Source organism: Biomphalaria glabrata, chromosome 13 (assembly GCF_947242115.1).
Source record: "Biomphalaria glabrata chromosome 13, xgBioGlab47.1, whole genome shotgun sequence".
Classification (NCBI taxonomy): domain Eukaryota; kingdom Metazoa; phylum Mollusca; class Gastropoda; family Planorbidae; genus Biomphalaria; species Biomphalaria glabrata.
In genome coordinates this window covers 9800820-9824490 of record NC_074723.1, presented here as the reverse complement: position 1 = coordinate 9824490, position 23671 = coordinate 9800820, and the positions used below count along the sequence as shown (strand labels likewise).

Genomic DNA, 23671 nt, shown 5'->3' with positions numbered 1-23671 from the left:
TTTGCGCATTAATATGAACTACTAACGAAAACAAATCCGACCAAGTTTTTATTTTTACAGGGAAAAACATTACACTGCTACTAAATATAGCAAAAAAAAAGCACGTGACTATGCCTAAGGCCACATTTAAAATTAGACACAAAATAAACGGAACATTTTTATATCGTAAAATTAACTGTTTTCTCATAACGGAAGGTCCAACGAGAAGGAATGTTTAGGGTTACCAGATACGAGAGATACATATAAGCACAAAGGAAAACAAAGCCTTACAAAAGAGGACCAAAAAAAAAAAAAGTAAAACTCCAAAAACTGGACTTATATTAAGTTGATTAAATTAATTATTAATTTTAACGGAGAGGGCGTTCCGGCTTTAGATGTTATTTGCGCTACAGTTTTCGTTGTTTTTTTTTTTTTGAAGTAACGTCTGTAATTTATAAGATAAGATATAGGGCCTGGTAGGCCTAAATCACAGTCTGTAATGTGACTTTACTATATATCATATTTTTCAGAAGATAGGACGTTTCGCATTAGATCATCATTCGCACTCCATGCAGGACTTCAATATGTACCTTGTGAGGAGAATAGCTCCCGCTGAGTCAAGGCAAAGTTTAAATACTTTCTATTGTCCGATCAACGTAAACACTTTCTCAACTTTGGCATTATGCCAGAGAATTCAAAAGAAAAATTAACAAATTTTAAAGAGCTCTGAGTAACAAGTTTCAATAGGCTTTGTATATGTCATAATATGTACATAGACCTATTTAGCCTAAGCCATTGATTAACAAGCATGACTAGATTGACACACATAATGCGTAAGACGTAATTAGGCCTTTTTTTTTTAGGAAGTAACGTGTGTACTATATAAGATCACTGCTTTAAAAAAAAACCTTGATTTTTCTGCTGTTCTGCTAATGATTTTAAATTGCAATGGAACATTGTTGACACCAATACCACTTTCCTTTATGTACTTTATGCCTGACAATAAATCATCGAATGCTCTGGAATTCCTCGAATGCGGCCATCCATTTTGCACAATATACAATGCTTCTTTGGTATGTAGATTGAGAGTGTGTATTCAGCCTTCTCCGCAGTCTTTTCAAAAGTCTTCATTTGATCTGAGAATTGACATCTCATCTTCATATTTTACTACCAGGACTAAAGTTAGCCGACATCTTGGATACAAATTCTAATTATGAAACACAAACTGTGAGTGATAAACATGACTACAACGAGCGCACACCGTTGATTGGTTGATGCTATGTATTTAGGTTCACCACTCCTCTAGTCGTAGAATGGTTTCATGTGATTATATAGAGCCTTAAAATTATTCTGGGGAAAGATATTCTCATCTACATGTAACTCAGGAAAAGGGAGACATTTTTCATTTGGCTTTCATTTCTGTGAGCGCTAATGCCAATGTTTTTTTTCGCTGTCTTAAGCTTTATTTGTCACCATCTCTACGCAAATAGTGCGGTCTAGGGCTATGTCTTCCCAATAGTCCACACCAATGGCCACTGTCCCTTTTGATTACATATGCATCGCGAGTTGTCCATAAAGGATGGCTTTCGGGATACGATCGTCCTCCATCCGAAGGACATGACCAAACAGATTGTAAAGATGCTGGGAAGACCCGTTCGAGCGAATATAGGCTATTAGCAATATAGGCACTCTTTCTTAATTGCCATATGTGTTGTTCACGTGATCATGCAACTCATGCTGTGAAACTTTACATCTTTTCAACTTTCTATGTTAAGAAAGTCTTGATATTTAAACCAAAAGATATGGACCATTAATTTCAAATAATTAATTATATGACATTGCAGTAAACATATAAATATAACAGTGAAAAAGCCGGACATTTTCACACTTTAGGCTACTTTCGGGACCGACGGAGGACAAGACCTCAAAAAAGGAGGACACGGCCTCCTTTTGCCGGACGTCTGGTAACCCTAGGAATGTTTATGTTTAAAACTACAGATTTCAATATAAGAAAATAGCTCACAACAAAATAAAAATATGCTAAAAAAAAATACTTTCTAAACTAATGATTCATCAGGGCGCATTAGGCATGATGAAACCAGATAACGCCATTTTACGGCGGATGGCAACTTTGCCGTGGTTAAAGAAGTGTCCACTTGTAGCGAGCTACAATATATGCAGTTTCGGATCGACAGCAGTGAGTCATACCCATGGTGCTACTCTCCAAAACATACAAAATAATTGAAGTCATATTGCAGGTTACAAGTCTGTCTCATTTGCAATGAGACCATATCGTTCGTAAGTAGGCTACTATAGAACTAGATCCCAATACGTCACTTCTTAACAACACTATTTATGCATACATGACCGATGAAGAAAGAAAACAAAAATTCCGAAGACCTCCGAACAAAAAAAAAAATTAGTCCTGCAAAGTCGTTAATGAAATGTGTAGGCTACATAGCTCAGTAAATCTATTGTAATTTAGTTATAGTGTTGTGTTCTGCTAGAAGTAACAAAATACGCTGTAATGGCAACTTTGCCAAATTTTATGTCTTTTTAATGAATTTTTGACTAGAAGCTCATCTCCAAAAAACTATACCACCTAGATCTAGAGCTGATTCAATACTTGCAGTTTTTCATCACAGTTAACCTCAAAGATTAGCAATTGTGAGTTCTGCTCCATAGGCCACTAATGACGAATGTACCGATATGAATAGTGCACAATTGTAACTGAAGAATTAGCATGCAAGTGTTAGGTAAAGGGACAAGATATTTATATTAATTAATTATCATTAATTAGCTCATTTTATATCTTACATAATACAGACGTTACTTCAAAAAAGAAGATGATTACGTCCTACGCGTCATGCATTCAGTCATGCATATTAGCTTAAATTCTGCCAAGTCACTGGTTTTTCTGGCTAGCTCAGGCAATCCATTCCATGCTCTAATAGCACTAGGGAAGAAGGAGTATTTGTACAAATTTGTCCTAGCATATGGGATGAGGAATGTGCCTTTATCTTTGTGTCTTTCAGAGTATTTTATTAAATTTGTTTTTTGTATTTGAAGATTATGGTTGAGTGTTTTATGTATAATTGCTACTTTACTTTTGAGTCTTCTGTCCTGAAGGCTTTCTAAATTTAGTGATTTTACCAAAGGTGTTACTCTTAGTCAAATATGAATATTCGTTTGTTATGAATCTCACTGCTCTATTTTGTGTATGTTCCAGTTTCTTAATGTTTTCTTGAGTTGAGGGGTCCCAAACAGAGGATGCATATTCTTTTATTGGCCTAACCAAGGTTAAATAACATTTTAGTTTTATGTTCTTATTTGATTTATAGAAATTTCTTTAAATAAACCATAATGCTTTGTTTGATTTTTTGATAGCTTCATCAATATGGGGATTCCATGACAGTTTTTCATTTATTATAACACCTAGGTATTTTGCGTTTTTAGTCTGTGTTACTGGTTTACCATGAATAAGATAAGTGGAATTAATTTGTTTTAGTTTTTTTGTTGCTCTTAACAACTGACATTTTTCTGGGTGGAAAGACACTTATCAACACTTATTAGCCTATACAACATGCATAGGAAGCAACTAAAAAGCAATAGGCGCCAGTGAGTTAATTAAAGTTACGTTAGTCGTACAATACACTAAATATGTTAACCATTAAAGTCCGACATCTTTAAAAGCCTGTGACAAAAGCCATGGCTGATAGTGAAATGCTAAATGTCAGTTAAGGGGCCCCTTTGCATCAAATGATATTGTTTATGGGTTTTGTTTGGGTATCATTCATCACAATAAAATACACTTAAAATTATAATGCAAAGAAAATACAGTAGAATATTTAATTTAAATTTATAGGTTTCATGAACCTAGATCTATATAAAATAAATCACATAGCCTGATAAAAGATTGATAAAAAAAAGATCATTAAGAAATATGAAAATAAAATACACTTAAAATTATAATGCAAAGAAAATACAGTAGAATTTTTTATTTAAATTTGTAGGTTTCATGAACCTAGATCTATATACATCACATAGCCTGATAAAATTGATAAAAAAAGATCATACAGAAATAGTAGTGTGATAAAATAGAAAAGTGTCAGAACCCAGCTGTACAACAAGAGAGCTCTTACTGCTCCCACAATAATATTTTTGAATCTTAAGTTGTATTATTATTATTTAAGGTTTGGCCACCCAGTTAAATAAAGAATATTTTAAAATGTCTTTTCTATACATTTTTTTTTCGCACATTCAATAAAGCAACATTATACTCTTTTTTTCACCAAAATCATTCTTAAAATCTCACAAGAACGTCTAGCCTTATACTAGCTCCAGATATAGGCCAGAATTTACAATTCAGATTAATTGAGTTCTTTCCAGTTTGATATATATGATATAGATAAATCATTTAAACTTGTATGCAATATGGAGAAAAAAAACTGAAAATATTTTAATTTTTTATACTTTAAAAAAACAAAACAAGTCAATTGATAATTAAAATTGAGTCTTAAAAATGCTAAAAAACAATACAATAACAAAATCCTTTTTTTTATGTTAACTAAGTCCAAAGTAAAAGTACAATAATATCAACTAAAACTATAAAGAAAAAAATACATGTTCTTGTGAAACAAATAAATAAAGAGAAGCAAAAATATTTTAGTTCTGTAAAATATAAATAATGTACCATGGCCAAGCTATTCTGTTGTTGATTAAACTGGACGGTGTATAAATTGGAAGCACATTATTGTGTTCTTTCACTGGTGTAGTAATGGAAATTAAGATAATTTATTGGTCCAAACTAATGGAAATTCAGTTAGACTACAATAGTACGCCTCAGTATTAGGCCTACTACTTTACCTTTACCTATCCCTTAGTCTGTTGGACAGTTGGGGCACCATGCAAGATTTGTTGACCATCTTTCTTCATTCCTCTCTGTCTTTTGCCTTAGAACACTCTTTCAATGGCAGGCCCGTCCATTCGTTTATGTAACGAATATAACAACAATATCAATGCAAACAGAAACAACATTGACGAACACATAACCAGCACTTTAGGAATTAGGCTTCTAGGCACAGAATCCGTTTCTGTTTTACATGTTTCGGATGTTCCTTCAGAGTTGAAGATAGTTTACTTCCTAGTCCAAACCTCCCGCAGGACGACGGGGGATGGGAGCGGGCAGGGTTTGAACCCTCGACCGTCGATAAATCCGAACGACAGTCCAGCGCGCAAACCGCATGACCAGGCAGCCATCCATATTTATAAACCTGCATAGTTTACTATGGCTGGTCTGTAAAACACTATGTTCATCTCAGATAAAGAAAATGTTATTTGACCTAGTTAACCAGTGAGTCTTGTGGCCAGTACAATAACCATCTAAAAATTCCCTAAAAAATATTAGGTATTCACTAGATCTAGGTAAACTCATTAGCAGATCTAGGTAAACTCATTAGCAGATCTAGGTAAACTCATTAGCAGATCTAGATAAACTCATTAGCAGATCTAGGTAAGAGGAATGGGAAAGGAAGGTTATGTGTGTTTCATAATTTTGTGGTAAAATTACACATTGTGTGAAAATACCGTAGTTATAATTTACATTATAAATTCTCCTTGTTTTAATGTATTCCTACATTTTGTCAATCCAAATCTATATATAAAAGAAAGCAGGCAGAACAAGTCTGCAACGGGTAAAGAAATCTAGGAATCAACGAAATTTGCTAGCAATGCAATAGTCTTCAATAGAGGAAAATTTTGATGCCTGTAATTTTAAATTCTGAATAAAAAATTGTTCTTTTTTTTAATTTACTTTTCTTTTAGAACTATTTGGACTTCATTACATTAAATAATGCCACATAAATTGTACATATTGTATTTATACATTTTTTTTAAATGACATCACAAAAGAAATTAATGAACAATGCAGTAAATAGCATACAAAGTACTTGCAATAACAAAATAAATTCTAAATCTAAAAAAAAAAACCAGAAGAAATCGCAAACATGACTAGTTTCAAAAGTAATTAAGCATGAATAATAGATGGGATCTTACTGTATCATGTGCATAGAATGAAGACAGACTCTACTGGTCATGATAAAGAGATGAAGACCAATAGAATCATGGAGAAGATTAATGGAAAAGATCGGGAAAATCAATAAAATGACACTCAGTTGTTCAAGTCTTGTTGAAGCTGCCTTGTTGAAACTGCATCCACTTGTGGATATTGTCAGACAATGATGATGGTAAACAATACCAGTCTATAAAAATTTGATCTATCTGTATTTTAAAGAAAAACTATGAACATTGATTTTCAAATGCAAAAAAATTAGTTAGATCTGAACCCTACAATTTTTTAAAGTTATTAATTCAATTTAGTTTCCTTAACTTACAAGCAATTTATTATCATCAAAACAATAAAATATTAAATATTTATTACAATTTCTAAAATCTGGTTGTTTACATACAACTGTATAAAAAGTATTTAATAAATAAAACTTAATTGAAAATACATCAACAAAAATCAGCAGTATTAAAAAAAAATTTTGGACCAGCTGCTAAAGGGAAGACATTTTTGATTTGTTCATGTCGAGAAAAAAGAATTTGAAAAATGCTATTAAAAAGTTGTATAATTCAAAAGAGATGTTTCACAGTTCCCATGCCAAATGTGAATCACACCACTGCAGCTATAGTACAAATCAAATTTTTCACCCAAACCATTATGTTTCCACCATTGGCAAAGCTGTCGATTCCATCCACAAGGGAGAATATAAAACAATTCTTCATAATCAAAAGATAACAATGTATAAAAATCTTGATCTCCTAGATGGCCTTGAAATTTGTATTTCTGCACAAGGGCATTCATTCTTTCTTCTGTTAAAAAGCTATTGTACTTTGAAGACACTCTTAATTTCTGCAGGTCAAAAAGAACAACACCGCTGTTGAATCCGGTCAAACCCTTAGGAGGTGGCTCACCTACTCTGGTTTTGGGGTTATTTTTTCTGTATTCCCATAGAGTAGTTTGATAGACAGGTTGATTTTCCCTGGCGATGCCTATAGCCTGTTCTTGGTCAAAGTTGTTGAAAAGGGAGAACAATTTGCTTATGTCTGAAGCAATGACTAGGTCAACGTCAAGTAAAATTATTTGTGAAATATTGTGAGGCATAACTTTATGCAGTATGATTGACAAGTAAAATAAAGGACTGCTGAAGCGATGCTCTTTGCCAGAGCTAATCTGTTGGCGAACAGTGTGGATGATATCTAACACATTGTCTTCAAGCTGACTAATATTTTGATAAGACACCTGTAAAAAAAAATATATGTATATATTTAAAGCCTATTGAAAATTGTTTTTGTTAAATGCATGAAGTTCCCCTTTCAGACAGGACAGATGATCTAAAGGTCATCTGTTTCTATGGCCCACGGTTAACAAGGCTGTCATGTGCCAGCACGATGACCGACCGCCTTTACTTTTTCCCCAACTAATGTCAGGTACCCATTAGAGCTGGGTGGACTCAGAGGCACCTCAAGTCCAAGTCTTCACTGGGATTTGAATCCAGGACCCCCGGTTCGGAAGCCAAATGCTTTACCACTCAGCCTGTTAAATGCTGTATGTGCAACTCAAATTTCATGTTTTGGCCTGTAACAAGGATAATCAACAACTTTAAGTGATAGATTTTACAAATTTCATTTTACCAACACTATAGTACAGTATGCATCTTAAGGTTTTATCCTTAATATTTATAATTAGAAACAAAGAAAAACAATGTAATGGGCAGTCAAACTTTAAATTCCTTTTTTCTTTCTCCAGTACATGTTATGACCTCTTAATTGAGAAAGGAACACAAACATTCTGTTTTATAGTAATATTTAAGAGGTTTCCATTGTGGGACATACATTAGAGACTCAAAGAAGAGTGCATATGATGAAAAGAAAACTTCAGTTAACACTGGCGGAAACAGCTTTGCCAACATCAGATGTGACAAAATATGCAAGTCATTACTGGGTTTATGTGGTCATAAGAAATACTGCACTCATCCTTAAGCTTAGGAATTGAAGACAATTCAGTTAAATAAAAGTTCAGTAATCATGCATGTGTATTTTTTATTCAATTTTTGTTTATAATCAACAACTTATTTTTACACTGGTTAAGGGTTAGACAGTTTTAATTTCTTACCAATATCTGATTATGAATGCCAAACTTATTGGCTATACTTTGTATAACAGTTTTTGCGATGTAATAACTTTCAACATCTCCAGCAATGTAGAAATGAAGTGCTTGTGGGTTAGAGGCTTTTGAAAACAGTGAAGTCAAACACATTGTGAAACTGTTTTGCAGCTGTTTATTTCCATCTGCATTGCTGAACAGAAACATAATGAGATGTTCTGAGTCCATAAAAGATTTTGGTGTTTTAGCCCTTTCTAGTAAATCCATCTCCTCTCTTACACCAGCAAGATGCATAATGCCCAAAATTCTGTTACTTTTGGCCACTCCATCATTGAACACCAAATAAATAGATATGATAAGTAGCAAAAATGCAAAAAGGGTCAACAAAAATATAGTTGGCCGAACTAGTTTGAAAAGAAATCTCATTTTTGATTACACATAACTGATTTCTAAATGTGATGTTGTGACAGTCATTATTTATTAAAACATGTTAACAACCTCATCACTTCACTGGTGACTTCACTTGAATTATTAGATCTAGATAGAATCATAGATTATGTAGGTCTTACTAGGAGATGGCAGTAACTGTTGTCCTCTTATAGACTAGTACAGTCTGAAGCAATCAACATAGTCTACAACAGAACTACACTTTAAATCACCATCACTATGTCGACTATGAAGTATGAATATCACTACTATCAGAATCAGTTCCATTACAGTTCATTACTCATTTACTCCGTACTTCCATTAGTTTAGGCTAGGCAGACCATATTATCACTATTGACACTATGGTATCAGTTCAGTATGATGATTCAATGATGTAATTGTATGATTTATTAGTAATCATCACTATTATTAAATTTTCAATAATCCTGGTCAATCATCCAACCAATGTCTAAAAACATGGTAATTGCCCCTTTCATTTGCATAGAATATTCAATATAAAAATACTCATAAGTTAAAACAAGACATTTATGTAATTCTCTATTAGTTAGGTCTAGATCTAGTTCTGTCATAGTATAACTTTAAATAAATAGTATAACTATAAATAACAACAACACAGAGTATAGACTCTATTGACTCTATAGAGATCTAGAATTCTAGATCTAGATACCAAGATAGTCTAGTCAGTCTAGACTTCAAGATCGAGTAGATAGTCTATAGGTCTAGATCTAGATCTATAAGCAAGCGCATATTGTTGTTAGTTTTTTAGAGTTATATCCCTTAGACACTCTAAAATTTGTGACGTTTTTTTTTTTGCTGTTTCCAAATTCATGTTTATAGTTTTAGAGACCTAGACTACAAGATCCATCCCATGATATTGTGAAATAAAAATAATTGTTAAAATGTCTTCTGCACCTATTGCAGAAAGAAATCAAGGTAAGATGCGCATCAATTTAATTGAATAATCTGTTTTATGTAATGTTCTAGACTAATTCTATTTACAATTGAAAACAGGTCTCTAAACAGATCCAGAAAAGATTACCAATACTCGATAACCCATGAAAATGGCATGATGATTATTTGACATTGATAATTTTAATTTTTAAATTAAAATTATTATAATTATTAATCTAGATCTAGAATCTACATCTATTAATAATGAAGACTACATCTAGTGACTAATGCAATAGTCTAGATCTAGTTAAATCTAGATCTAGTAATAGTAATAGTAATACTAATAGATCAGATCTAGAACTTAGTCTTTATTTATAATTAGATCTATTTATTATTATTACTATTATTAGACTCTAGAATCTATAATACTCTATAATCTCAGTAAATCTATGTGAAGTGTGTGTCTGTCACTGTAAGGGACTGTAGTAAGTCAAATGTAATAGTAGACTTCACTTTGATTTTGATCTATCTATTGTATTCTAGATCTAGTTTTAATCTTTTTTTTAAATCTTAAGATTTTATAATGACTAAGTCTAAGTCTAATGGCTAGTAATGGCTAATCAGTCTAACCCAGCGGTTCTCAACCTTTTAGTCTCGACAACCCCTTTTTGCAATCCCCCCCTCTGCTGCGACCCCCCCCCCCCCCCGCACACACACACAGCAATAGAAGAATGGACAAAAACAATCCATTTTTTTGATGGTCTTAGGCGACCCCTGGCAAATCGTCAATCGACCCACAAAGGGGTCGTGACCCACAGGTTGAGAACCCCTGGTCTAACCCTAATCTAATAATAATAAGGCCTAGCCCTAGACTGTCACTCTAGGCTAGAATCACGAGAGTTAGAGAGAGAGGATACTAAGTAACTATACTACAACTAGACTACAGTCTAGAGTCTGGTATTGTCTATTCAGTCTATTCTTTTTCTTTAACTTTAAGCCTAAGCCAATTTAAGCCATATAAGGACTGGATCTAGAATTTTAGATCAAATTTTTTTTTTCTAAGGCTATCCAGGGCCGGTCTTAGGCCACTGCAACCTATGTGGCCGCAGTGGGCCCAGCACTTTCATAGGCCCAGCGCGAATTCTAGGTGTAAATTATTTAATAAATGATTTTAACTTATTATTAAAGGGCTCCTGGAATTCTCCTGAAATTGCAAAATTTACAAAAAAAGTCATGAAAATTTCCTGAAATTATTAAAATCTTCTAAAAAATCTCCTTAAAAAACAGACAAAATTATCATTTTGGGGTGTCATTCATGATTTAAAATGGAAAATGCCAATCATACTTGTGATAAAAAATAACGGCATTGTCAACTTTCATTTAATAAAAATGTAATAATAAGGCGAATTTTAACCAAAACAAGAAGTTCAAATACTTTATTTATTTTAATAGTCAATGGCATATAAATATAGATCTAAATCTATCTTGACCTCTTAAAAAACAAAACAAACGATATTTGGCTAGTCGATAGTAAAACTAAAGGCAGATCTGAGTGTCTGCCTTTTGTCAGGAAACTTCTATCTAATGTAGATGGCTCATAAAGTTAATTTGACCATGATTTTGTACTTAGTAAAGTAGGTGAATAAAATGCAAAGACAAAATTTAGTTTCTATTACAAAATCTTAATTTTCACTTAATTATCCTTATCCTTACCCAGACTAGGCCTCGCTCAATCCGTTTCGCATAGGGCCCCGCAATCTGTAGGACTGGCCCCGTCTCTATCCCCCAAATCAAGAAATCACAATAACTAGAACAGACCTAAAATTGAGCTGTAACATTTATTTAAATTTATTACAAAAGCGTAACAAGTTAAAACATTGGTAAAATAACTTGTTTTTAGTTGAAACAGTCTATGTAATCATTACGGCTTCTCTCATGATAGCCTAGTAAGAACAGCTGCTGACCTGAAAAAGTAGAGGTATTTGGATGTAAAGCGAATTGTCACAGCACACCTACAGGGACTGATAATGATGAATCATTATAATCCAATTAGAATCAACAAAGCAGTCTTAGTCTCAAGTTTTCAGACATAAAGCTAAATATATGTTAAGTAGTTCTAGTATTATTTCTTAAACGGGTGTTTGAATCAGCCAAGAAAACCATTTATTTAGTAGAGTTCTGGTCTCTAATTACTTGGTAATCAAAGGCAAAGGTGTAGGATGGAAGAAATTTGAAGGAGCATACTGTGAATGTAAGGTAAACTAAGAGGGTCTCTAAAATCAACAGCATAAAACACACTGCCAATCAAGTCAAATCTTTGTGATGCTAATTACCATTATTATTAATTCTGAGAGTTCATTCATGAGATACATAGACATATTTTAGTTAATTATAAATCTTAAAAATTAAATTGCTACGAATTATTAAAATAAAACTGAAATATTTTTTATACCTTTGTATTAACTATAAAATACAGTTTTTAATCAAGTTATCCTGAAGCTGTAATAAAATGTATTTCCTAAAGTTATTTAGCTAGACATTAATCTAAGGCTTATAGCTCTATTGTAACTACAACAATCACAACATAATTTGTAACTTCTTTGTCAAAGTAAATATTTTGAAATCACTTTCTATAGATGCTACAGTTTATGTTGGTGGCCTTGATGAAAAAGTGCAAGAAAATATCTTATGGGAACTATTCTTGCAAGCAGGCCCTGTAGGTATGTATACTGTGGTATTGTATTTTATGGAGTTATTCTTTATACCAGACCCTGTGGCCTGTCAGATTGTCAAGAATTGTAATTGATGTAACTAATTTGTTTTTCAGCTAGATCATCACTTGTTTTATTTTATTTAAAAACAAAATCCAAGCTTTTTAACATCAACATTCACTTGCCACTTTACTTTTTAAATAATATAAATAGCAACAAGTATCAAAATCTTGTATTCTGAATAACATTGTCCTAGAATCCCAACCGAACCCATTGGCTTCCAGTGGACTTGATCAAGAAAGTACTTATAAGTACTTATGCTATCTGTAGTTATTTATGCCTCAAACCAGTTTGAATGTCCTTAAGTCTTATTTAAACTTTCCTTTAATATTACATTATTTCTATTGCTATAACTCTGGCTCTGGCTCTCTGCCAACACTGGACAAGAAGATAAAACTAACTCAAGAAATTGACAACTTGGTATCGAATTGCTTGGTACTTTATTAACTGTGTAATAACAACAAAATTAAATACAGTTAATTATGAGCATGAAATACTGACTGTACAATCACTTTACTGCAGAGAAATGTTCTTTTACACTGAATTGGACTAATGTCCTAGACTCTACCTGTACTGGACCATTTTGGCTCTGCTCCTCCCTCTCTTTATATAAGGACCTGAAGATCTTCTTGAAAATGGCAGTGATTTGGATGATGAGTGTTCACATATTTTTGTTCTCAAACAGCTGTTCCTTGTCATGCTTGATTTCTTGCTGTATGCTGGCCTGTGTCACATGTATTGGCTGGACACACACACAACTACACCTACCACTTCCTATCTAACACTGTTTAGAAGTTTAAAATAGTTTCAAGTTTGCCTTTATTGTACCTCACCCTACCACTTCCTATCTAACACTGTTTAGAGGTTTAAAAAAGTTTCAAGTTTGCCTTTATTGTACCTCACCCAGCTATTTCTGTCACCTGATGGCCTTTAAGTCTCCATCTTCTTAGCATAGCCTAACAAACTTTGAACTTTCTGCTGAAAGTTCTGGTAATTGCAACTGGCACTAGTTCATAAATTGAAATATTTTTTTGTATGACATTAGTTCGTGAATTACTAAAACTTTGAAATATTTCAGTAATGTTCCCATCACTATTCAGTTTCCATTAAATTAAAGGAAGTATTTGTTGATTAATTTTTTTTTCTTGAACCTGATTGTGTACCAAATCAAAATTTCTTTATACATTCTTACTACCAAACGTTTTCTAATGACAGAAAATAACATAATTGGTTGTACTTTAAAACAAAATTATTTTTGCATATCACATCTTTCATGCTCATTTTGCTTTGGTCCCTTCTATTTTGTGGACATATGGGGGGGGGTCTAGGAGAGGATTCCCATGTTACCATACGGCATCGGTTCTCAACCTTATTAGCTCTGCGACCCCCTAATACGATTTACCAATAGGCAGCGACCCCCTACCGTAAATTTTTTTTTTCGTGATTTTGCTAATGTAATAAAGTCAAATTTTAAATGTAATATGTATTTACATAGAAAAATCTTTATATAATTATTTTCGAATGAAAATTATATTTTTAAAGAAAAAAGAAAAAAAGAAAAAACTACAAATGGAAACAAATGTCTACTTTCAAGAAATAATGTTATTCTCACTAAAAGATAGTTCTGTATCTTCTGGTAATATGTTATACTCACTAAAAGATCGTTCTGTATCTTCTGGTAATATGTTCGTGTTCTTATATATCTATCCCAAACATCACCCCCACAAATTTTTATTTCATTTTAATTAAAGGTACACAAGCATTTTATGATTTATTTTGTAACGTCCTAATCTGAGTAATATTCCTTTGACTTCCCTACATTCGAGTGTCAATGTAAATCATGTACTTGTTACAACACGTAAGACATAACCAAAATAAAACTTACAATGATAAATAGGCACTACGCTAAAATTTCAAATGGTCTTAGGCGACCCTTGGCAAAAAGTTATTCGACCCCCAAATAGGTCGCGACCCACAGGTTGAGAACCCTGCCATACTGCGTTCAGCAAACACAACCTAGCTTGAGTCTGTATTTGAAAAGGAACCTCTTGATGGATAGCCAAGTGGTTTTAGCCACTCAGTCATTAAGTTAAAGGAGCATTTCTAAACCTAAACATAATAGTACAATTTCTAAATGCATATAGTTTTTATTTTCTCAATAAAAAAAAACTAATTAAAAATATAATATCCACATAACATTTTTTTTTCAGTGAATGTTCACATGCCAAAAGACAGAGTCACTCAGTCACACCAGGGCTATGGCTTCATTGAGTTTATGAGTGAGGAAGATGCTGATTATGCCATAAAGATCATGAACATGATTAAACTATATGGCAAACCCATCAGAGTCAACAAGGTGACATTTCTCTATTTTTGCTTTAGTGCCTTTCCCGAAGACCATTCAGTCTCTTATCACAGTATCCTACATTATTTTGTATTCCCTGCTGTAAAAACTTTGAAGCTATTTAATTCCAAGTTACAAATTGTTTTATAAAAGAAAAGAATTATTACAAAAAGTATTAATAATTAATTTTTGTTTTGCTATTTCTTTTAATTTACACTTTATTTTCTTTTTTCAATATAAATATGTCTTATCATCCAAATGGTACTAGTCAGATAAGTAAAACCTGGCAGGACGTTCAGATCTGTCAGCAGCCTCTAATATTTTTTATTTTTTAATGCATTAAGCAAAGACTATCACCTGCTGGACCAAAGTAAAAATGTAGGACATTTGGGCCACTGACAAGGTTTTCTTTATGTATGTCTATTTTCTATATGGATGCTCAGCCTGAGACATATGTCTGAGACATAACAAGAATTATTTTTTGTTTCTTTTTCAGGCATCAGCCCATACAAAAAGACAAGACATTGGTGCTAATATTTTTATTGGAAACTTAGATCCTGAAGTAGATGAAAAATTACTGTATGACACATTCAGTGCTTTTGGAGTTATTTTACAGACACCCAAGGTATGATGATGAATAAAAATCTCTTTTGATGAAATGTAATTTATTCATAAATATTTTTAGCATCTATATTTTCTTAAATAGAATTGAAGCTGTAAATAAATGAAAAATTTAATATATGAGAGATGTTCTATTACCACTCAGATTTCGGTTATTAGCCAACTTTCAGGTAGTGTAGACAATCCTCTAAAATGATTGTCACAGACTGGTTAAGGTGAAATCCTGACAATGTTGACGAATTCTCCAAATTTCTAGACAATCAATCACCTCAACAAGTCTTCACAGAGTCATCCGTCACACTTTGAGATTCAGCAAGAAGTTAAGCTCTTTGGGTGTTACTGATGCTGATAGGCAAACAAAAAAAAAAGTTGTGGTGACTTTTCTTCTTCATTCTCATGTACATGTTGGACTCTTCAGATGTGTAGTCCTATATCAGTGATGAATGCACAGTGGTTTCCAGATCTGGCAGCTCTTCATATATTTTTTGTTCTATAGGGTGCTTTAGGACAGTGTGTTGTTTTATTGATAGAGTATGCATCTTTCAAGGACATGGTCGGCATGGTGATGCTCTAAAAGGACATCTCACTAGTCTTTATTTTTAGCTTCTGGAACATGTTCTGTCTCATTCTGTTGTGCTTGTAACAGGAATATTTCTTGAACTTTGGGTGAGAGCTGGTCTATTTCTCATTTATTGTATTCAATTTTTTTATTTTTTTTTATTGCTTATTCTTTTTCACATCTTTGACCAATATGCCTTTTTTTTCATTGCCTTTAACTTCAATGTGACTTGGTATCTGTTGGAGGAAAGTTTCCTTGCTGGTGTTGTTGAGGTTTACAAAAGCTGTCCTGAGTTGTTTTATATAGGAAGTTTTGCAGGACTACCTTGGCATCAGCCAGGAAGACAATGTAACTGGCATGCTTGGCTGGTTTATTAGTGTGGTAGCTGCTAGGTCTAGTAGTCCTATTTCTGCTCTGTGGCTGTCCAAGTGATCACTAGTTGCAATTTATTTTTCTAGTCTTTCTCCATTGGGCCATTCAATAAGTATGCCAGCTCCTTGTTTGTGTTGGAATCCTGAGTTGATCCATCTCTGAAAACTATGACCCAGTGGACTGATTCAAGGAATGCTTAAAAATGAACCTGGATGAACAGAACTTAAAAAAAAATCACAAGCAGCTCATTATTGTAGTAAAACAACAGATAAAACTTATCCAAGAATTTATTTTTTTTTAGTGTTTTTGACAATGGAGCCACAGGGCCACAAAATGTGTTGTCACTAGAGCTGAAGATGTTGAGAACAAGTACAAATAATCAAGGATTAATAAAACAACTTTTTTGTGGGGATGACTAAGTGTGTCTGTGGGTATTGATATGTTTTGAAATGATAAACTTACACTGATAACCAATGATACATTGTTTTATTTTGTTGTTGTATTCAGATAATGCGAGACAGAGACTCTGGCAACTCTAAAGGTTATGCCTTCATTAATTTTGCAAGCTTTGAAGCATCCGATGCTGCCATTGAAGCTATGAATGACCAATATCTCTGTAACAGGGCCATCACCATTTCTTACGCTTTCAAAAAGGATGCCAAGGGAGAACGATGTGGTTCAGCAGCAGGTTTGTCATTTCCATAAATAACACCGATTGAATTTGACAACTAAATTCAAAATTCGGGTCTTGAAATAGATCCAAGCTACTGATAAATGGTTGTTTGATAACCTTGGAGAAATACTTAGTAGCAGATAGGATTCTTCCTGTTTAAACAAGACTTAATTCTCAAATATGTTTATTTAAAAAAAAATTCCAGCTTCTTAGCTTCAGAAGTTTCTTTTTATTTATTGCTCAAAAGAAAGTTTTTAGAAACTTTTTATTTATGTTCTAACTATTTTGTTCAATAGAGAAACACATTTTTTTGGAACTAATTTAATATTTAATGATTATCTTTCTTGACTTGTCTTTAGAGCGTTTGTTGGCTGCACAAAATCCTTTGTCTTTAACGGGCAGACCTCACCAACTGTTTGCTGATGCTCCTCCACCTCCGTCACAGCCACCACTGGCTCCTGGTGTACCTGGGCTTGTACCTCCTCCACCTCCACCCATGGGGCTCACACCTGGCATGCCCCCTGTCATGCCTGGAATGGGTAGATCAAACATTTTTTTTTAGTTATAATGATACATTTTATTTTTTTTTCAGGATATGAAATTGACTGAAGAAAAATAACTTCCATGATTTGATAAAATTCCATATCATTTTTTAATTAAGCACTTTAAATTGTTTATTCTCAGTAGAGTTTTGTCAATTTAATGTTTAAAAAAATATGTAGCATGGATTTTTAGATACAATGCTACAGTCATAGTACAAGCATAAAATCTCTAATTTTGAAAAAGTGCTTGTGTCAGTAATTAACAAAGTAATTATTTTAAACACAGTCAGTTCACACTGTTCTCAGGACACATGGAATATGTTTAATTATATTATATTTTATTGGAGATTTTCACAAAAAGGTGCTTAATTGAACTTCACTATTGCCAACTAAATAAAAATGAATTTTGCTATATGCATGGCAGTTAATCTTTGCATCAACTATCGATGGTTAATGCTAGTTAGTTACCCATTTATTTTATAATAAATTTTAAGTCAAGGGGTGAAAATCTAATAATTTCTTTGTATTGAAATGATTTTGTGCTATGAACAGAAGAGTTTAAACTTGATGCGGCAGTGCTAAAAAGTACATCAACATAATCCTATATCTTGTAGTGTTTCAACACCTCCTTTAGTTTCAACACCTCCTTTAGTTTCAACACCTCCTTTAGTTTCAACACCTCCTTTAGTTTCAACACCTCCTTTAGTTTCAACACCTCCTTTAGTTTCAACACCTCCTTTAGTTTCAACACCTCCTTTAGTTTCAACACCTCCTTTAGTTTCTACACCTCCTTTAGTTTCAACACCTCCTTTAGTTTCAACACCTCCTTTAGTTTCAACACCTCCTTTAGTTTCAACACCTCCTTTAGTTTCAACACCTCCTTTAGTTTCAACACCTCCTTTAGTTTCAACACCTCCTTTAGTTTCAACACCTCCTTTAGTTTCAACACCTCCTTTAGTTTCAACACCTCCTTTAGTTTCAACACCTCCTTTAGTTTCAACACCTCCTTTAGTTTCAACACCTCCTTTAGTTTCAACACCTCCTTTAGTTTCAACACCTCCTTTAGTTTCAACACCTCCTTTAGTTTCAACACCTCCTTTAGTTTCAACACCTCCTTTAGTTTCAACACCTCCTTTAGTTTCAACACCTCCTTTAGTTTCAACACCTCCTTTAGTTTCAACACCTCCTTTAGTTTCAACACCTCCTTTAGTTTCAACACCTCCTTTAGTTTCAACACCTCCTTTAGTTTCAACACCTCCTTTAGTTTCAACACCTCCTTTAGTTTCAACACCTCCTTTAGTTTCAACACCTCCTTTAGTTTCAACACCTCCTTTAGTTTCAACACCTCCTTTAGTTTCAACACCTCCTTTAGTTTCAACACCTCCTTTAGTTTCAACACCTCCTTTAGTTTCTACACCAGATACACCAAAAAGCTAGCTATTTATAAATTTTTTCTGCCATAAATGAAAATTTCAAAATACAATATACATTTTGTATGACTCTCATTCTGCATGTTTCAACAGAATAGATAGAATTTAGTTTGATGTTTAAGATGGTTTTTCACTTTGTTAAGAATACACTTGGCTTGAGTGGAAATTCCTGTACAAACAGACATGGATTTTAAAACTGGATTAAATAAAGAGCAGTCATGGTTTTTTTTTAGACCTAATAAGACTATAATAATATTCTACTAATGGACCTGAGTGTACTGAGTTGGTGAAAATATGTTAGTATTAAGATCAGCATTATCATTTATTTTCTGGTTTGTCCAGGTACCATGCCTCCAATGGCACCACCACCGCCAGCCCCTTCACCTTTACCTCCACCTGGTATGCCACAGAACTATCCAATGGGCATGCAGGGAATGCCACCTCCACCAATGCCCCCTGGTAAGTGATACTTTCTTTAACAGTTTAAAAGAAAGCTTATATTAAATAACCTTTTTTTTTTAAAATGAAAACTTTAATTGATACAGCACTTAAAAAAGAGATCTATTTCTTTGTTTCTAGGACAAAATTTCCAGGGCAACCAGATGATGCCCCGTCCTCCACCACCACCTATGACTGGGCCTCCTGGTATGGATTACACTGGAGGTCAAATGATGAACAATTCAAACAACATGATGAGTATGTTTCTTGTTGAAATATGCTTGTTAATTTTTTTCATGTTTTAAATTTGACATCAAGTAACCAACATTTTTAAGCTTAGAATAAATGTTACCTTCATAAAGATCATCAATGGCAAAAAAAAAAAAAAAGAATTTCAGTTACAGTTTAATAAATTTGACTCTATAGGAGCAATATATTGATCTAAACGCATTTTGACAACACCTGACAACATTAATTACAAATGTACAACCATGCACACTTTCTTTTTCAACAAGGATTTGTAAGTTTCTCTGATGTACTTACAAGTATTACAACAATTTAAGGATGCTGTGTTATTGTCTTTATTTTAGCTATGGCATTGAAGGCAATAGTCAAATGCAACACACTATTTATGCAAATTTCTCAAAAGAAGTACAGGTGTTCTTTCTTGGATTTTTTTCTACTGTCACACAAATAATACTGTTTCTCTTTCACCACTCTTTGTCCTTTTCATGCCTTAGTTGGCATTCAGAGATAAACATTTTTCTCATAGTGATAGCAATTACACAGTGTAAGTTACACATTTTTAAAGTACACTATTATAGAGCCTTATAAAGTATAATAATAGTGTACATTACTTTGTCATGTTGGAAGCAAAATCTTGACAGTTGCAGTTTGTTTTTCTTATTAAGGACAAAGTCCAATATTTAATTATGTTAACAATCTGAGATTTCACTCATCTATATTTGAAATATTTTAGGCTGATCTTTATACCTTTTTCAATTTGTTGAATAGCACTGCACAGTTGCAAGCTAAATTTCCTTCAAGACAATAAAGATGAACATTTTATTATCTTTTGTTTCAGATCCACAGATGCAAGGAATGCAGAACATGGGACCACAAAGCCAAATGAATTATGGTGGTCCACCACCCCCTGGCATGAGGCCACCTCCGGCAGGATGGAGAGGCCCGATGCCGCCCAGAGGACCTCCAATGGGTTTTGGTGAGTTCAGGTCTACATTTCTAAATGTTGTAAAGAAAAGATTCTTTTTTAGACCTAGTGGACCATGTAGATATCAAACTCATTTGTGTCTATGGGTAACAGTTAAGGAGGATAGGATGTTGCCAGCCCAACAATCAACTACATGTAGTTCAAAATCAGTCATCAGGATTTGATTCAGATACCAAACACTTGACCTCTTGATGATCTAAATGTTAGGATTGGATGTTATTCTGTTTTCTAATCCATTATGATAAAAAAAAAAGTTTAACCTTTTAGGCTAACATTCAAAATCTTTCATAGTTTTATGTACAAATACTATTGAAGAGCTACACAGCAAAAACCAAAGTTTGTGTAGTTTTTCTAATATCTTATATTGCCCACATTGAGTTATTCAACACGTTTCAGCAGTGTCAAACTTTGCCTTTAAGCCTTGTACCTAAGTACCTTATAGTAAAACAGTATTGGACATTGATTTATATATATCACCATAACATGATTTTTAAAACTGAAACTATACTATTGTGTATAGCTTTTTCCCCCCTTTTTAATTGTTGGAAATAAGTTGTTAAGAGCAGGATTTATTTAACTCTTTCTCTCCTAACTGACGATACCAGCGTTGATTCCACCAAAATGTGGTAAATAATTACGGAGAGAAAGAGTTAAGAGGATATTTGTGGGCTTTCTTTTTGTGTTCTTATCTTCATTTTTGTTTATTGGGTTCTTCAATTAAAAAAAAAAGACCTAAAGTGTTTTATTTGAAGTGAAAAAAGCTTTGTTTGTATTTGTAATTTAGATTATTACCAACAATTAAAAAAAAAATGTTTGTATTTTATTTTGTTAGTGTTTAAGGAGTCTTTTAAGAAAAATTCTTTGTAGATGGATTACTCCTCCACAACAATACAAATATTATGAACCAAACTTATGTTAAGATTTATTTCTAACCTTAGGCCCACCACCACCCAACATGAGAGGACCTCCAATGAACAACAATATGATGAATGGCCCCCGGGGCCCAATGCCACCAAGAGGTCCCATGAGAGGACCACCACCAGGAATGAGGCCACCCCCACCACGGTTCACAGGAGCTGGAGGCAGTGGGGACATGGGTAACCCAGGCAACATTGAATATTAGTTTGATCTATCAGGTGCACAGATGGCTTAAATGGAACAGTGTAAATGTGATTTGTTGATGTTTTTATTATTAAACACATTTTTTAAAAAATCAAAACATTTGTTTTCTATATTGCTTGTTACTGTACTGTTATTGTTACAGATGCTTAGTTAAAATTTGACAATTACTGTCTTATTAACTACTGTGAAACAACATAATAATAATAAACATAATATGATGAACATTTACTAGACTACTTATCAAAGTGCAGTTAGGGGTGGCTGCCTAGTTGTGTGGTATTTGCGCAGGACTGTCATATGGACTTGTCGATGGTCCCGGGTTCATACCCTGCCCACTGCCATCCATGTTGTCCTGCATGAGGTTTGGACTAGGAAGTAAATTATCTTCAACTCTAAAGGACCATCCAAAACGTAAAACATTTTACAAACAATTTTACATTTTTATTTCTCTAGACAGTTTAAATTGTGCACAACAATCTATAAATTTAGCTCATTTTTAATGCAAATCTTGTTAATTTTGCATACAGTATGCAAAATTCCTTTTATCCAATCAATAGTGCTGCCCACTGGCATAATGGAACTATTGAATAGAGAATCTAAGATAAATGATTAAGTCAGTAAAATCAAATTGATGGGTTCTAAGATTACAATTTACCAATATTTTTGGTTTCTCTGCACATTTTTTGATTAAATAAAAATTGACTGGTAACCTACTTTATAGGTACCTGGTCCTGTAAACTATACAAATCATACCATAAAGTCCTCTTATATAGGATGTAAGTTGCAAAATAGTGTTTCATTGAATGTTGTTGCTACTTTTTTATTCATATCTACTAATAAAACACCAGCATTATTTTATCCCTCTTCCAACACTTCATCGGCAAGCGAATTTTTGTAGCCCCTTTAGGAATAAAACAGTTTTTGTTTTATCCCATGAAACAGTCCAATGAGTGCTGCTTCTTTCACTATTTAGCCATCCGTCCTCTCCACCATAACACATCATTTTCTTTAGCCTTCCTCGGATTAGTGTTTAAGGAAAGGATTATTAGGTCCTAGCAGGACAGCAAGGAATGGCAGCAGGCAGGGTTATCCTTAGTGCTTTGGTCCATTATTTATAGAAGCAGGATGTTTAGGTGCTAAAAGTTTGACATCCATTTAGAGGTAGATAGACATGTTGAAGTTTTGTACTGGTATGCATTTTTTGTGTGTGTTACATATTTTTAGGAACAAACTATATGTGAACTGCAAATAAACACTACATCTTATATGATATCTATAGGACAAGTGAAGGCATATAAATATCTAGGCGTTATCATTAATAACAATCTTTCATGGGAAGACCATCTCGGAACTCTGACAAAGAAAACAGCCCATCGACTTTTTTTTTCAATACAAACTCAATAGCTTTAAACTAAATAAGAAGATCCTAGATACTTTTTATGGCGCGACTATGTAAAATCTGCTAACATATGGAATAACTTGTTGGCAAGGCAACGCTTCATCTAAACTGTTGCGCCATCTAGAAACCATCATAAAAAGGGCATCAAAAATTACACTCACAACATTACCACATTTAAAGGAACTTTTTGAACAAAAAGAAAAATCGAAAAATCTTCTAAGACAACGGCCACCCGCTCCATCAGAACTACGTCAAGTCGTCGCGAAGTGGGCGACTGCTGTCAATCATAACAAGAACAGAGCGGTACAAAAACTTGTTCGTACCTCACTCGGTCAGACTATATCAACGCCACTCCTTGATCAGGAAACATGAAAAGGACCAAGATGCCTATGTGCAGTCGCTGAATGAACTTTTTATGTTGTGTCTGTTCTATATATGTGTATGTTTCTGTTGTGTTGTCTTTATATGAAAAAAGAGTCCCTTGTAATCACAACAAATTTCCATAGGGAGCAATAAAGCAGTCTTAGTCATATGTCCCTCAAAGAGCCCTGCGCTCAAGGCTTCTAGTGATGCCAACCTGACAACATGCTACACTACATTAAATAACACTAAGACCTATCTGTTTATAACTTTTTAAAATGAGTTTTTCTTTTTAGCTCTCATGTTTATGTTTGTCATGTTATCC

The 23671-nt window shown here is 33.5% G+C and overlaps 2 protein-coding genes across 2 annotated transcripts; one reads left to right on the top strand and one right to left on the bottom strand.

The window, feature by feature from the left end:
- Window positions 1–3820: 3820 nt before the first annotated feature.
- LOC106078720 (xyloside xylosyltransferase 1-like) lies at window positions 3821–9112 on the bottom strand. Its single transcript, XM_013239718.2, has 2 exons — window positions 8156–9112; window positions 3821–7282 (listed from the first exon to the last, which is right to left on the bottom strand). Exons 1-2 carry the CDS (start codon window positions 8570–8572, stop codon window positions 6596–6598), a joined length of 1104 nt encoding a protein of 367 aa, XP_013095172.2. The 5' UTR covers window positions 8573–9112; the 3' UTR covers window positions 3821–6595.
- A 252-nt stretch (window positions 9113–9364) lies between these two features.
- LOC106078718 (splicing factor 3B subunit 4-like) lies at window positions 9365–21684 on the top strand. Its single transcript, XM_013239714.2, has 10 exons — window positions 9365–9526; window positions 12121–12204; window positions 14466–14611; window positions 15096–15224; window positions 16659–16839; window positions 17184–17363; window positions 19139–19255; window positions 19376–19492; window positions 20319–20456; window positions 21404–21684. The coding sequence occupies exons 1-10, from the start codon at window positions 9493–9495 to the stop codon at window positions 21586–21588; spliced, it is 1311 nt and encodes a 436-aa protein (XP_013095168.1). The 5' UTR covers window positions 9365–9492; the 3' UTR covers window positions 21589–21684.
- Window positions 21685–23671: the final 1987 nt, after the last annotated feature.